The sequence below is a fragment of the Xylaria bambusicola genome, assembly GCF_022495145.1.
Source record: "Xylaria bambusicola strain CBS 139988 unplaced genomic scaffold F5B22scaffold_84, whole genome shotgun sequence".
Lineage (NCBI taxonomy): Eukaryota > Fungi > Ascomycota > Sordariomycetes > Xylariales > Xylariaceae > Xylaria > Xylaria bambusicola.
The window spans coordinates 91,831-105,790 of record NW_025953637.1 but is presented as its reverse complement, the minus strand read 5'-3'; the positions used below and the strand labels follow the sequence as shown (position 1 = coordinate 105,790).

The following is a 13,960-nucleotide window of genomic DNA, read 5'->3' as shown; positions in this document are numbered from 1 at the left end:
AATATCAAAAATGGGCAACACATCATCAGCGCGATTCTTAGTGGTGACTTGTCGCACCGAATCGCACCTGGCGCTGTACTCAGTAGGTGGTGTGTTAGGCGCTCCGATAGGTACGGTAGCTGCCCAACAAGTTCTCGCAGGTACCTATCTGCCCCCAGCTACAGTGCCTCTAGAGCACCTGATCAGGGGCTCATTTAGGGGGGTCTACCCCTCTCTAATTGGCTGCATTGGCTACCTTGGTGTACGCTAAAAAGGCCCTGCCGTCGGTTGCTTGGGCAACTCCCAGACCTGAGTTGAAAGTAATTAAACAATCCGAACATGTCAGCTCTCGCCATCCAAATCTGTGTCAATCTGGGCCGGTTTGTTCAATTGATTAAGCTCCATAGCAAACACGGAACGCACCAAAGTCTAACCTTGATGAGGTGAAAGCTTCTTCGAGTACCTGTTTATTGAACGCGTGTGATTAACCAACAGCCCAAAAGAGAACATCTCCTTTTCTTTCTCTTCCTCCATTCTTCGCCAAGGCTCAGCAAACACATCACACACCATACCACTCCACACAACAACACACCACACAAAGATAAACCACAAGAACAGCTCAAGGCATGCTCGCAGCACACAATCAAGAAAACATAACCTTCAATCGCCAACATGCTGCTGCCGTCAAGCAGCAGCAGGGCCAGGCAACCCGTCCGCTTGGCGCGAAGACCCCCGGTGCCAAATTCTCTAAGACGCCCATGAAGGTGCCCCTAAATGACGAGAACGGTGCCAATGCCATGACCTCAAAGGCCCTAAAGGGTGGCGACAAGTCCGCTTTTGCGACGCCCATGAGTGAGATCCCCTCGAGAAAATGCCGTCTATAGAGAGAGAGCTGTACTGATGGTGAATTAGCACAACGTGCACGAGCTGTCCTCGGCGATAAGACTACAAACGCGAAAGCCAAGGGCATGCAGACTGTCAACGTCAAGAGCGCTGTTAACGAGATCGAAAAGTCACAAGTCAGGCTTCAGAACACGGTCCGACAACGACAGAGAGAGCCCCAGGCGGAGACCCGCAAGCTACAGGTTCATGCAGAGGAGCCCGATATCTTCAGTGACGACGAGGTCGAGTATTGCCCTCCGAGACCGAAGGATCTTCCCTACGAATCAGACGTTTTCCCTGACGGTGTCCTGACCTTCGATGCACTCAAGCCAGAGAACATGATGAAAGGCTATTACCGATATTACTTTAACCCTGTTGACGAGAATGGGATCTCCAAGCGCGACAGGGAGCTTGCACAAGAGACCAAGAAAGCCATACGGGAAGGAGAGATGAAGATCAAGGCAGATTTGGAGACCTTCGACTGGAGTATCAAGGCTGAGCTTGATGCCGACACTGATCCAGTCAAGAAACCCGTTGCCAAGAAGCTGCCCGCGCCCCGAAAGCCGCTGTCCACCATTCGATCTAGGAACGCCGCCAACGCCCTGTCGTTGGACGATACGACGATGTCGATGCAGAGGAAGGCAGTCAAGAGACCCGAACCTATGAAGCCAATGCACAAAAAGTCGTCCTCATTCGTCATACCAGCACTAAGAACTAATCGACCAGGCAGCTCACAGCTCCCAACAGTGCCCAAGAAGTCTCCTACCGAATTTGACGCTACTTCACGTACGACAATTGGGTACAACAAGGGCCGAGCCACCGCATCGCTGCTAACCAAGACAACTACCTCGGCCCAGCCCAAGAGAAACACAGCTGCGCCGCTGTCCACAACAATTCGAGGCATACCTCGCTCCAACACCACGCTTTCAAACGACTCGGACAAAACCATCACGCCCGCCCGCTACGCACAGAGACAAGCCACAGCCGCCAGCGCCGCGGCCGAGGACTACGCGCTGCGGGAGCGCGTTCCCTTCCTGTCCATCTTCAACCCCAATATCTCCGAGGATGAGGATGAAGAGAGCGACCCCCTAGGCATCAACAGTCGACCGTCGGCATTCCTAGACGAAGACGAAGACGAGGAGTTCGAGCTCAAGCTCGACGATTAATAGCGCAACAAAAAAACGATGCTTCATTTTTTTTTTCAATGTCTCTCCTTATTTCTACAACCACGTGTTATTATGACTACGGAGCTCGATGGATTTGGCGTTATTCCCAGTCGAACGGAGAAATCTCCGTCTAGTATCTGATAGACCCCAGTGGCGCTCACTGGATCGGCGTATGGCGTGTTTTGTTTTTGTGCGTTTATGTATTTTGATTATCACACTTGACTTAAACGCTGCCTGCCCTTGTTGCATCATCATCATCATCCCTAGTTTCAAGCGGCTGGGAGGATAGAAGCGTTAAGAAAGCCAAAAAGCAAGGATGAAAAGGAAGCAAGGGATGATGTCAGCTCGCGTAAGGGTTACTACATTCTATCGCGTTCGTCGATGGATCCAACCAAGCAAAGAAATATTAATTTTTGAAAACTTCTACTTACTCTTTTCCCTGATAAGTATACGTGAATATGAAGAAGGTACATTGCGTCGTGCTGTTACTTCTGTCTTGAATAGGATTTCACGCTGATGATATCTCATGATAATCTGTATGCTTCAACATTTGAAGATATGATTATCTCCAATTTCAGTCACACACACCACGGCATATCCTTGCGATAACTTTATTCTGATCGATTCATCTCATCTTCAGGTGCTATGGGTGCTATGTACTTTTGTTGTTGAAATATGGACAATTATATTAAGAATCCCCGGTGCGTCAATATCCGCAAGCGACTGACCTTGACGCGATGCCGCGGGAGTTCTGCCCCTATGTACACAATCAGCCAGCGTCAGCTTTCCTCAAGGTTGAATTTTCTCGTGCCTCATCCCCTGTCGTCCGGCAAACCCAACCCACCCCCAAGAGATAGTGATTTATCGTTCCTTCCGCGGTCTTCATATCTAGTTAATTACTGGCGCACCCCCGTACTTAGGCCAGAATGCAGATTTACGCTAGAACCCAGTCCCCCTGCCGAATGTTTGCGGGGAATATATTGTGAGAACTCCTCATGTGTACGCATTGGCCGAGCGTACATGCCGAACTAATATTACATGTTTTCTCTTTTTGCCCATGTAGCCATTTTGTTTTGAAGACCTGCCCTTCACATGCATTATATATCAAAGCTGATCCAAAGGCAACGAATGGAGCCTCGAGTCATTATGGAAACGTCAATTGAAACATGAAATGAAGAAAGCAATTGTGCGACAGACAGAGTGGGTATAGGGGAAGGTCCCTATCCTATAGGGCCAATCCCGGCCGACGTCGATGATTGATGAGAAGCTAAGCAACACGGGCTAATTGAGGAACCCTTTACACGCCGCAGTGCCGCAGAGGCAAGGTATACGGTCCAGGCTTCCGATCTCACGCTCGAACTTGTAATCGTAGGTCAATTCCTCGTCTGCGCACCAGGTTAGTCATATCAGTACGGAAGCCGGAGGGGACGGGAGAAGACATACTCTGAGCAATGTCTCGGAGTGCATAGATGACGATCCGTTTGCTGCCCTCCACTTTGATAATCTTGGCCGTGCAATTGGGCATGCAACTGTGATTGATAAACCGAGCGATGCCGCCCTTCTTTGTGGCATCAATGACCGTACTATCATCGATTCTAAATAAATAACTACTGCCTATACCGCTCTTGAGGTATCGGTTCTCCCGAATCTCGGAAATCTGTTGTCGGACCTGCTCGCCTACATACTCGATAATCATGTCGTCTTTGTTGATATTCTCCATAGCATAAAGTCCCCAATTATGAATGGCAGAACGCGCAAATTTGACAGGCTTCTTCCGCTTCTTAAGCTGGTTGAATCGCAACACATCGGAGTCTTGGCCTAATGTCCGTTTCTGATCGTTCAAATCGGCCACAAAACGTCGGTTATTGGCACGGTTGGCTCTTGAATTCCCTTTGGCAAGCAATTTCTCGGCAGCAAGTTTGGCCGCTTCGGCAGCAGCAGCAACAGCATCTCTAGTATCTTTCTTCGCAGCTCGCTGTTGTCGTTCTTCCCGGGCTTTCTGGACTTTAAGGTGATGGGGCAGATACTTTGATTTCTCGGAATTTAGGATCTTTTTCACACCTTCGGTACGAGCAGAACCCGTCGCATTGGGGACATAGTAGCCTTCAATCGTGAGTGGGCTATTAGGCGGCAATGATTCCTGAGCGTTAAGTTCTCGTATACGATTGTGCTTCCATATCCATAAGCGAGGATCTCCAATGTCACTTGGGGCTGTCTTCTTTTTGAGTTTGCTAATATCCGGCTGATCTTTTGGTCCAAATTGGAGATCAGGGATTGTCTCAACTGCCAGTTTGAATGTGGAAGAGATGGGCATGGCAGAGACCACTTTGTCAGAATAACGATCATCTTTAGGTAGTGATTCCTCGATCTCTTCAACAACAGATGGCTTCTGGACCGGTTCTTCAGACGCTGAAGCTTCTTGTTTCTGTGCCTGGTCAAGCGCTTCTTCAACATATGCATCCTCTTGTTTCTTTTTCATGGCCTCTCGCTCCTCGAACAGTTGCTTCTTCGTTTTCTTTTTAGCCTTAGTTGCAGTCTTCTTTTTGCCTTTGCTAGGTTTCTCGAGGGGTGTAAGTGTCTCTACCGCCGCTGCTTCTTTCGTATCTGCTAAATCAGCGTCTGGAAGAATAGTATCTTCAGTAGCACTAGGGAACTCATGTTCAAGCGTATCAATTGTAACACCAAAGAGTTCCTCGTCGGACTTCTTTTGGCGTTTAATAGCAGCCTCCACTTGAAGATCGAGCTTTCTCTTCTTGGTCTTGACAATACCGTCATTAACCAAGAAGCTAGCATCCGTCATAGAGTCTTCGTCGCCAAACCCGTCCTCAAACGCATCTTCGTCTGTACTCATGCGGCTGCGAGGACGTGACTCAACCTCCTCTGTATCGCGCGCGATAGAGTCCCGAACGTCGCCTTCGCCTTCACCTTCAGACGCCTCGTCATCGCTATCTGGTGGCTGCAGACGATGATGCAAAGAGCGGAAAGCATTGCGCACTACAGACGGTCGTTTGCGTGCGAATGGATCTGTGAAACCACGATTGCGCTGAGCAGCGCCGTGCCCTTTCACTTTCCTAATTCGGGGAAGAGCAGTGATGTTAAGACGCGCTGTTCTGCGTTCAATAGGATCAGCACGAGAATTAGGAGTGCTAATAGGCGATACATCGTGATCTTCGATACTGATAATGGGCTTAAGGGGCCCAACTGGATCCTCAATGTTCAACTTGCGCCTCTTAGCCACGTGGTTTCCAGGGTCCAAGAAAGTAGAAAGAGCCGGAACAGCAACTTTGGTCCGTATATGCCTAATTAAATGCTCCATCATCTCACGGCGAACCACTTCGATAGCCTCAGTAACAGGATCAAAATTATGAGCCCGCTGCTTCTTCTCTTCCTCGAGGATACTATCTTCAAGTTGGCGCCGTTCCTCACGAGGTCGGTATTGGTGCTCCTCTCGATACCGTACGTCTCCGACTGGCCGCCTTTCAAGATCACTAGGCCGTGGGTAACCTTGATGTGATGAGCTTTGAAGGGTGGCATTGTGCAATTTCATCGCCATACTATAGGTGAAAAATGCACTTCCATTTGCAGATTGAAAACACCTGCAAGCCTCCTCGTGACCCCTAGTTGTATTAGGAAAGATGATATAGTACCCCAAGCGATCTGTAAGAATATCGTCAAACAAGTAAGATTTCAGGCGCTTCTTCATGTGTGGAACAGTCGTCACCATTACTGGGACGCTTGACTCCGGTACAAAGATATAAGGTTCGCCTCTCAGTGTGGTTGCTATAGAGGGTGCACTGGCTAAAAATGAATTCGGCTTCGCCGCAAGCGTCCAATTCGTTGAGTCGGCGTGTGGCGGTCGTTGTCGCTCAGCAGCAGGGCCCTTCGGCGCAGTAGGGGGAGGTCGAGAGAACCCATCGGGTTGGGATCTCGTACTAACGTGACTATCGCCCTGAGGCCATGGCGAAGGGGACATAGTGTTGACCCGTGATCTCGGACCTACAGGTACGGTGGGTATAGCCATAGCTCGGGCCATCTCCTCCCGGTCCTTCTTGATGATTGCTTCAAGCATCTGCCTACTCTTCTTCCCATCACGATCAAACTCAACTTTAACATGATGGGCCTCAATCTTCCGTCCATTCATTGCCCTTACAGCTCTCTTCGCAGCGTCAACCGCAGACATCGCTGGTCGCCTGTGCTGGGCTTTTGCATCCCGAAAACGGAAAGTAGCGAATCCCAGGTAGCTCCCAGTATCGGGGTGCATCTTGTTGCTGCTCTCGGCTATGTCGCCAAAAGAGGCAAAAATAGTTGCGACTTTTGAGAAGGTGATTAATGGGTTGAAGCCACTGACCACAATCTGAGTAGGCGGCCCGGGCCCGATCGAGGTAGCCGGGTCATAATTGTAAGGCTTGAGGTTGTACGGCGTCTGACGTAGCCGTGCCTTGGGAAGGTGAAAATCAACGTTGATGTAGTCCAGCCAGCTGCCCTTTGAGAGGCGCGGGTCGGGAGGGGGGGCGTCATCTTCCTATACAACGATTTTATTAGCCAAGTATCTCACACCGAAATCAGATGACGACCCCCCTCCCAGGTATGGTATAGTATAGTATTGGTTCACGTACCGAGCCGAAAGCTTTATATTTCGGTTTCATGGTTTTCTTTTCTGTCGACGATAATGTCTTATCAGTTGACGGATCGTGTACACATCTCATGCCCTGTATGGTACGGTTGGGGTCTCGGGCCGGGAGGCGCTTGGCGACACTGGGGGGAGTGGCTGACCGCTCCATAGCGGTAGCGAGGCTCGTAGAGTCAGTTTTGCCGTCATAGGTAGAAGCGGTGGCGTTATGCTCCTTGGATGGCTGCGTGGTGTTGTTGATGTTGTGGTGATATGAAGGTGAACCGATTACAGTTAGCGGGGTGATATCGTTCTTCTTCGGGCCATGCGCAGTGGCATTCACAGCAGATGTGTTATTATGAGAGCTAAATATAGAGGAGGTAGTGCTCGCACGAGAACTGGCGGATCCGACACTATTGAGCATGTCTCCTTGCGGGTACTCGGCATGTGTATCTTGATTTGAGGCTTGCGCAGAGTCCGATATGGACGAGTCGTGCTTAGAATCGTTGAGAGCCGGAGTAGCAGTTCTAGGACGGCTGTCGGGGGTATCGAGAGCCTTGCTATATCGCTCGCGTTCTCGTTCATGGGCCTTGTCTCTAGCAGCACGAGGCGCGTTGGGGAAAAATTCCCCATAGCTAGCACTCGGAGCCATGATATGGAGGGACGTTGGCTGTGGCTTCCTCTACCCACCAAGCCTCATATCTGGCGCCGGAAAACTGGAGACCACCATTCATGTATGTAGCAATGGGAGATGAAAAACGGCTTCTTGTCTTCTGTTCTTTGTTTTGTGGGCTTTTGGCTTGAGGCGATTGAGCCTGTTGGCGGAGAAGGGATGAGAGGATGGGTGGCGGGCTGGACAAGAGAGCAAGAGGATAAGGAGGACAACGCGAAACCTGTGTGTCCACGCGACAGGATTAGGGAGTTCTGACGTGTGTGGGACCTTGGGCGAGGAACAAAGCGCCAGGCTAGATGGATGCCACAGGCGGCAACAAAGATGCTGGGAGGGGGTGTTGATGGTGCACAATGGTCGCGAATAGGTGACGATGGTGCGACGGCGAAGACGACAGCGCAACGAGGGCCAGTTGGGTGCACGAGTCCGGAAGTCAGTGGTAGTACATGAAGATGGCTGAGGGAGGTTAAGGTGTTTCCGCAGCGTCGAAAAGTTGAATTTGGCTGGTATGGAGCAGTGATCTCAGGCTCAGGGATGGAAGCGGTACGTACCCAAGCGCTTGGTGGGGCGGCCTCTGATACCTACTACCTACTCGCTGCTCTAGGAGGTACATATGCAGGTAGGTAGTTTTTAAATAGGCTTGCTTTAGAAAGGACTAGCGCAGTCGGCTGGTGAGACCCATTGCTGTGCTGTAGCGTACTTAGGTACCTACCTATCAGGCTTTCAGCGTCTTAGATTACTGTAGGTACAGTGGGTAGATATAGGTACCTAACCCAGGTTGGTAATCGGGACATTGAGTTTGTACCTAATCTCGTAATTCAGGCATCTACCGGTACCTATGTAGGTAAGTACCCAGCGCACAAGCCACCCATCCCAGGATGGATAAAATGTGGCTGGATCTCGGTTCCTAGGTACCTCCTAATGCCTTGTTCCCCATTACTTGAATCCATCATAGTTTTGCTTGTGACTGACTGACTAAGTAAGTTGCTGACTGTCTTGTTTTACCTAGGTACGCTACCATGATGATAGGTAAGTTTTGGCTTAGAACCTACTTACAGTGGACATTACCATACAGTTAGATATTACGATATATAAACAGTGTGAATGAATATATCCCCCAGCTATTGCCTAGATATATGCTTGTCGAGTGAGCGGCTCAAAGAGAGGTTGGAAGAGACCTCTCTGTCTTTATCCGGCAGGCGGGTATACTATACTAAATTCACCAACATATAACGATACTGTAAATATTTCTAACATTAATAACACCAGATAACGAGGAGATCGATCGCCATGCAAGTAGTATCGTACAAGAAAAGCATGCACTCCCTTTGCCATGTCGGGAGGAAACAGGTTCGCCAAGCGTATCATGTTGGCGCCAATGTCTTCGCGAGCCAATGGCGGCTCACACTAGAGCAACTTGCGAGCAATCTCGACATAACTACATAACCTTCACCCATCAAATGTATAAATTCCCATATATGCGAGATGAAGGCATACTTTTTCTTCCACTGCTCATCTACAAAGGATATGCAAAACTTACCTACACTTCAGGGAGCGGTCGTTGAGGATTACAAATGTGCCAAGTACACTCAGCAATTAGTTAGTCGTACCCACACTTCACTCACTACCCGTCGAACGAGCCGGTCGGGATTATATTACTACGAGTATACATGTAAGCATTATGAGATATGAGAGCTAAGGTTGAGGAGAAGTATAATACCATTAAATATCGCTCTTGACCTCGTGTGTAACTACACTGCCCTTTCTTTCGCGACATTGTAAATTGAGAGACAGGTTTCAATGAGGGTATCCTTCGGCATTGCGAGAGAACGGACTCAGTGAGATGCAATTAATTGCCTTCATCGTAGTTCGACCACAACACAATTGCCTCGATGTCCAAACCGGAACGAGCCGTTGTGGCAGCAATCGATGAAAAGCCGGCACTCGCCGTGACGTCCGAGTCCGATGATGCTTCTACCGGGCCTGCGAACAACGCATCACCGTCTCCGTCTCCGTCGCCCGGAGATCACGATGCCGGGCCGCCGAACGGAGGTTTAGTGGCTTGGCTGCAGGTCGCTGCTGCCTTTGTCCTCTATGGCAATACCCTGTACGTACCACCATCGAAGTCGTCGTGTGATTTCATTTGTACCTTCCCCTGTGCACCCAGCTGACCAATTTCTCTTTGCTTATAGCGGGTTGCTCAACACCTTTGGTGTGTATCAGACGTACTATGAAACACACCTGTTGAAAGAGTACTCAGGATCTAACATCTCATGGATCGGCTCAATCCAGTCACTATTCCTGATGGCTGTCGGGGTCTTCGTAGGGCCGCTCTATGACGCCGGCCACTGTCGGACCCTGCTCATAACGGGCACCATTTTCGTCGCTCTGGGCTTCATGCTGACGAGCATAAGCACCGCGTACTGGTCTATCTTTCTAGCACAGGGTGTGCTCACCGGCCTCGGCACGAGCTTCTTGGTGATCCCTTCCATCGCCATCGTGCCACCATATTTCAAGCCAGCCCGGCGACCCCTTGTTATGGGCATAGCGACGCTTGGAAGTGGTCTCGCCGGCGTTATTTACCCGATCGTATTCCAATCGCTGCAGCCCGCCGTCGGGTTTCCGTGGGCGGTGCGTGTGCAGGGTTTCATCTCATTGGCGCTCTGCCTCTTCGCTGTCATCGTGGCCCGCCCGCGGTACGCAAAGAATACCAAGAAGCGAGCATTTCGCACTCTATTCAAGGGCGCCAGCCTTGGTGACTCATACTTCATCCTCTATGTGATATCGATAGTCTTTAATAATCTAGGCTTCTTCCTACCTTCGTTCTATCTACAGACCTATGCAGAATTGCATGGGGGTGCTGGATTGGCCGTGACAAAGTACCTCCTTGCCATTCTAAATGCATCGTCTATTTTCGGCCGACTTGTTCCGTCGGCTCTGTCCAAGTGGCTCGGCGTTATCAATGCCTTCATCATTACTGTATCCTTGTCATCTATCAGCATCTTTTACTGGATTAGCGCATCCAATATCGCAGGCAGTATCTCAGTCGCTGTGTTATACGGATTCTTCTCCGGTGGTGTGGTGGCATTCGCACCTGTTGTCCTCACGTTGCTCACCGAAGACTTGTCGTACCTAGGAACCCGACTGGGTGTGTTGAATATTTTCAAAGGTATCGCCTCCGTTATTGGCTCCCCAATCGGCGGCGCCATCATCCAGCGCAGCGGCGATTATCTTGGCATGCAGCTGTTTAGTGCTTTTTCGGTTCTTCTCACTGCGGTATTTGCTGGTGTCATTCAACTGATGCTATCGAGGGAAAAGAAGCAGGCCACTTAATACATGTAAATATCTTCCTAGAGGTGAATACAGGGCGAAATCATAAGTCGCAACGTCTACGATATGCCATATTACGTCTCACTTGTCATTCTCACATACCCACAAAACAGTCGATCGTATTCGTATCTTGAGGTTCCGGCAGAGATATTCACGGCACCAGAATTAAGCTCTTTCCGATTAACATCCTGTGGTCTAGGTAGCAGGACAAAGATCGCGACTTGTCATCTTGTAGTCTCCGCAAACAAACGCATAGCATCTATATAAACTGCACTAGGCCACCCAGTGCAGCTAATACTCTATTGTGATCACAGACATGGTAGCTTCTCATCGAAAGCCCTCGACAGGGTGAAAAGACGTGTACTCATGCATGGCCATGTTCATATTTTCCTCCTTAACGCCGTTGTTATGCCACAAAAATTCAGAACCATTTCAAAACGCCGAATAAATTCGCAGTATGCTTGATTCTCTTCACGGATCAGGAGCTCCTGGGAGACGTTCGATCACGTATTTTCCTCGCGCCACGTTCATGACTAAATGCCAGTTAGTAGCCAATTCAGTACCCCTGGTATGGATGCCATGAGGCTATAGAAAGGATATTCATGAATAGAGAGCCTCCAGATGAAACGGGACTACTTACTTGGTACACCAGGTATCTTTCTAATGCGTCGAACGAGGTCTTTATCATTAGTCGCGACGATATAGACGCGGTGTTTCATGCATCTGTCTACAATGCAGTCACTGCGATACGTGTTAGTGACCCCTCTCACTTAACCAATATGAAACAGTTTGAGAACACAAGGAGGGATGGTAGCCTTAGACTTACTCTGCGTATGTGCCTTTATGACTAATGTTCAAAAGAGTTAGTAAATAATCTCCTAATGAAACCATTCAAATACATGTCGAGCTTCCGCGCTCGATCTTCAAGACGTGGCTTCGATTCTACTTACTCGCATTCAATACGCTCCCATCTTTCGTCGCGCGCTATTCGTAAAGCCATCCTGTATCTTTAGAAGTTGTTAGAATAATTCATGTGTTGATGTATGTTTTCGCAACCTACTTTGGACCAAGCTTTTCTAATTCGGCCATCTTGACGAAGTGTTAGTTTGGGTGACTTGCTCAACATATAGCCGTGGGAGTCCTCCACGCATTGAGCTTACCACGCAGGAGGTTATAATGCTATGATATTGTTAGTAATCTCCGTGCTTAAGCTCACCGGGACAGAAAGCGTTTGCTTCTGCTTGTAACCAGGGAAGGGGACCAACGAGGCAAAAGTTGTTCAGACTTACGGGATACATTTGGCATAGAGACAATCTATTGAAATTAGGTGGTGTTAGTCAAGGCTTCCCTACTCAGATACCAGAATTTATATCCCAATAGCTCACAACTCTGCAGTACTTAGGATCAAGCGGAGCGGTTTGTCAACGCTGGCGACTGCAAAGGTGAAGCTCCGTAGTTTGTGTTTCGGATTCGACATACCCATCATCGACTCTAGCAGAGGAAGTTTACTATATACTTCATAAGCACGGCGCCTGTCTGAGCCAAGTGAGGAGCGAGGGATAAATACCGTTGGATCGTATGACTCAAAAAATTGGTATCCACGAGAACTGAATATGGCGGTTTTAGAGCTTGACTAGAAAGATGTTAGCTATGAAATCTGGCGAATGCTTGCAGATGTATCAATGAAGCCAGCCGTGTATGTCACAAGTTGGAAGTGTGTGAATGTGCAGCTTGGAAAGCCAGTCAGTCCACGTTGACTTGGCGATCGCGCAAAGTATCTGGCACGGCATTCCAATATTTGGGATGCGTGAAATGCGTAGCGGTACTTGAATAACCGTGCCAAGACTCGAAATAACCGAAGGCACAGGAATCGAAATGTGTCAAGACTGATATGCAGCCAAAAAAATTTGGATACTGACTTGTGTTGAAAGAAGACTATAATTCTCTGGAGTCAGTATATACTCTTCTAAGGGAAATATGCGGGTTTCCAGAGAACGCTGCGTGCCCCTGATACACATAGGAGATAGCTCTGGGTCTGAAGATGACTCGAAGGGTAAGAAAAAGATCCCAGGGATCACATACGACTGGATGGCGCCTGTGGTATTTCCCGAACGACCTGATCGTTGGAAGGGCCACCGGTCTTTTGGTTCTGAGGGTTCTTGGCCTCAGCCTTGCCTTGATTCTTTTTAAGGCGGGCATCTCGCTGGCCGATGACTTTCCATATACCCTATGTCAGCCAGTCTATATTTCCTATTAATGGCATTTGCTGACATACTGCGTTTGACCTGTGTCTTATTAGTTATATGCTCGAAGCTATTGGGATTGGGATGGAGAGGTCGTTCTCACAGTGGCGAATTTCCGTGTCTTCTTGGCTACACCCATGGTGACGTCTATAGTAGGTTATCTCAACAAGTAGAAATCGGTGAATTTGATACGCCTAGAAATTCCTCTGCCTATTGTGAGAGGGTAATGTTCGGGGGGAAGCAAGGCTGCTAGAAGTTGTCATTTGATAATGGTCCCTACCTCGATACCATCAAAAACCTACACTAAAAAAAATCCGAAGTTTGAATGGCGGGTCCACTTTTCCATGAGCTACCCAAAGCGGCTAGTGTCCGAGGACCATAAGAAGCAATTAATGCACCTACTCTGCACCTACAAATAAATATATGCAATTGAGGCTTCATTCAATTCTGAGAAATCTTCATTTTAGGTATTTTCATAGCCGCTCCATACCTGTCAATTGCCATTCCTCGAACACGATGAGCATGGTATCATACTACGGAGGTAGTTATCATAATGTCCCTATACTATGCCTAGAAAAAGCAGCCCCCGCGCGGTGGCTATCCCAGCAGTGTGCTGGTACAACAGCCCAAAAGATCACCAGATCTGTAATATTTCTTGGCATTGCTGCACCGAGACGAGTGGTTCAGCGCCTAAATAATTTTCGATCAGGCGAGCAGCGGTGGCGCACCGCGCATACTGCTGTGTTCTGTGAGACAGCCCTCACTCTTCCTGTAAGAAGCATGCCATAATATATATGTATAGGTATGCATGAAGACAGCTGCCAAACCCGGGTCGAAGCGAGAAGCGAGAAGCGAGCAAGCGTACCTGCCTCATCGTATGTACCTTACATACGTATAAAAAGTTATATGTGGGTGGCATGTGGGTGTGGTGGACATGAACTAAGCCTCTGCTGGAATGTTGCTCGTGAGCATTACTATGTACACGACCCTGCCGACTGAAAGCACTACATGACCTCGTAGGGGATTATATAAATGTATCCAAGCACGGGATTAGGTATGCAGGTAGCCGTCCATCTAACCT

The 13,960-nt window shown here is 48.9% G+C and overlaps 4 protein-coding genes across 4 annotated transcripts; 2 read left to right on the top strand and 2 right to left on the bottom strand.

Moving 5' to 3' along the window:
- Window positions 1–428: 428 nt before the first annotated feature.
- F5B22DRAFT_557660 (uncharacterized protein) lies at window positions 429–2,185 on the top strand. The gene is made up of 2 exons (XM_047973008.1): window positions 429–831; window positions 892–2,185. Exons 1-2 carry the CDS (start codon window positions 606–608, stop codon window positions 2,025–2,027), a joined length of 1,362 nt encoding a protein of 453 aa, XP_047825196.1. The 5' UTR covers window positions 429–605; the 3' UTR covers window positions 2,028–2,185.
- A 998-nt stretch (window positions 2,186–3,183) lies between these two features.
- On the bottom strand, window positions 3,184–7,801 carry F5B22DRAFT_557698 (uncharacterized protein). Its single transcript, XM_047973009.1, has 3 exons — window positions 6,644–7,801; window positions 3,471–6,549; window positions 3,184–3,412 (listed from the first exon to the last, which is right to left on the bottom strand). The coding sequence occupies exons 1-3, from the start codon at window positions 7,286–7,288 to the stop codon at window positions 3,309–3,311; spliced, it is 3,828 nt and encodes a 1,275-aa protein (XP_047825195.1). The 5' UTR covers window positions 7,289–7,801; the 3' UTR covers window positions 3,184–3,308.
- A 972-nt stretch (window positions 7,802–8,773) lies between these two features.
- F5B22DRAFT_629895 (major facilitator superfamily domain-containing protein) lies at window positions 8,774–10,747 on the top strand. Its single transcript, XM_047976505.1, has 2 exons — window positions 8,774–9,413; window positions 9,499–10,747. The coding sequence occupies exons 1-2, from the start codon at window positions 9,199–9,201 to the stop codon at window positions 10,637–10,639; spliced, it is 1,356 nt and encodes a 451-aa protein (XP_047825194.1). The 5' UTR covers window positions 8,774–9,198; the 3' UTR covers window positions 10,640–10,747.
- Window positions 10,748–13,342, bottom strand: F5B22DRAFT_629889 (Fcf1-domain-containing protein). Its single transcript, XM_047976504.1, has 13 exons — window positions 12,983–13,342; window positions 12,912–12,921; window positions 12,719–12,850; window positions 12,556–12,571; window positions 12,204–12,269; window positions 12,116–12,144; window positions 11,926–11,950; window positions 11,797–11,815; window positions 11,697–11,725; window positions 11,587–11,643; window positions 11,463–11,483; window positions 11,277–11,377; window positions 10,748–11,169 (listed from the first exon to the last, which is right to left on the bottom strand). Exons 1-13 carry the CDS (start codon window positions 13,016–13,018, stop codon window positions 11,108–11,110), a joined length of 603 nt encoding a protein of 200 aa, XP_047825193.1. The 5' UTR covers window positions 13,019–13,342; the 3' UTR covers window positions 10,748–11,107.
- Between the last annotated feature and the right edge of the window lie 618 nt (window positions 13,343–13,960).

Coding starts and splice junctions, on each gene's coding strand:
- F5B22DRAFT_557660 (XM_047973008.1), top strand. CDS start 606: ATGCTCGCAGCACACAATCAAGAAAACATAACCTTCAATCGCCAACAT. Junction 832..891: donor CGCTTTTGCGACGCCCATGA/GTGAGATCCCCT, acceptor ATGGTGAATTAG/CACAACGTGCACGAGCTGTC.
- F5B22DRAFT_557698 (XM_047973009.1), bottom strand. CDS start 7,288: ATGGCTCCGAGTGCTAGCTATGGGGAATTTTTCCCCAACGCGCCTCGT. Junction 6,550..6,643: donor AATATAAAGCTTTCGGCTCG/GTACGTGAACCA, acceptor ATCGTTGTATAG/GAAGATGACGCCCCCCCTCC. Junction 3,413..3,470: donor ACTCCGAGACATTGCTCAGA/GTATGTCTTCTC, acceptor CCTGGTGCGCAG/ACGAGGAATTGACCTACGAT.
- F5B22DRAFT_629895 (XM_047976505.1), top strand. CDS start 9,199: ATGTCCAAACCGGAACGAGCCGTTGTGGCAGCAATCGATGAAAAGCCG. Junction 9,414..9,498: donor GTCCTCTATGGCAATACCCT/GTACGTACCACC, acceptor CTTTGCTTATAG/CGGGTTGCTCAACACCTTTG.
- F5B22DRAFT_629889 (XM_047976504.1), bottom strand. CDS start 13,018: ATGGGTGTAGCCAAGAAGACACGGAAATTCGCCACT. Junction 12,145..12,203: donor TTGAGTCATACGATCCAACG/GTATTTATCCCT, acceptor TGAAGTATATAG/TAAACTTCCTCTGCTAGAGT. Junction 11,170..11,276: donor AAAGATACCTGGTGTACCAA/GTAAGTAGTCCC, acceptor ACTGGCATTTAG/TCATGAACGTGGCGCGAGGA.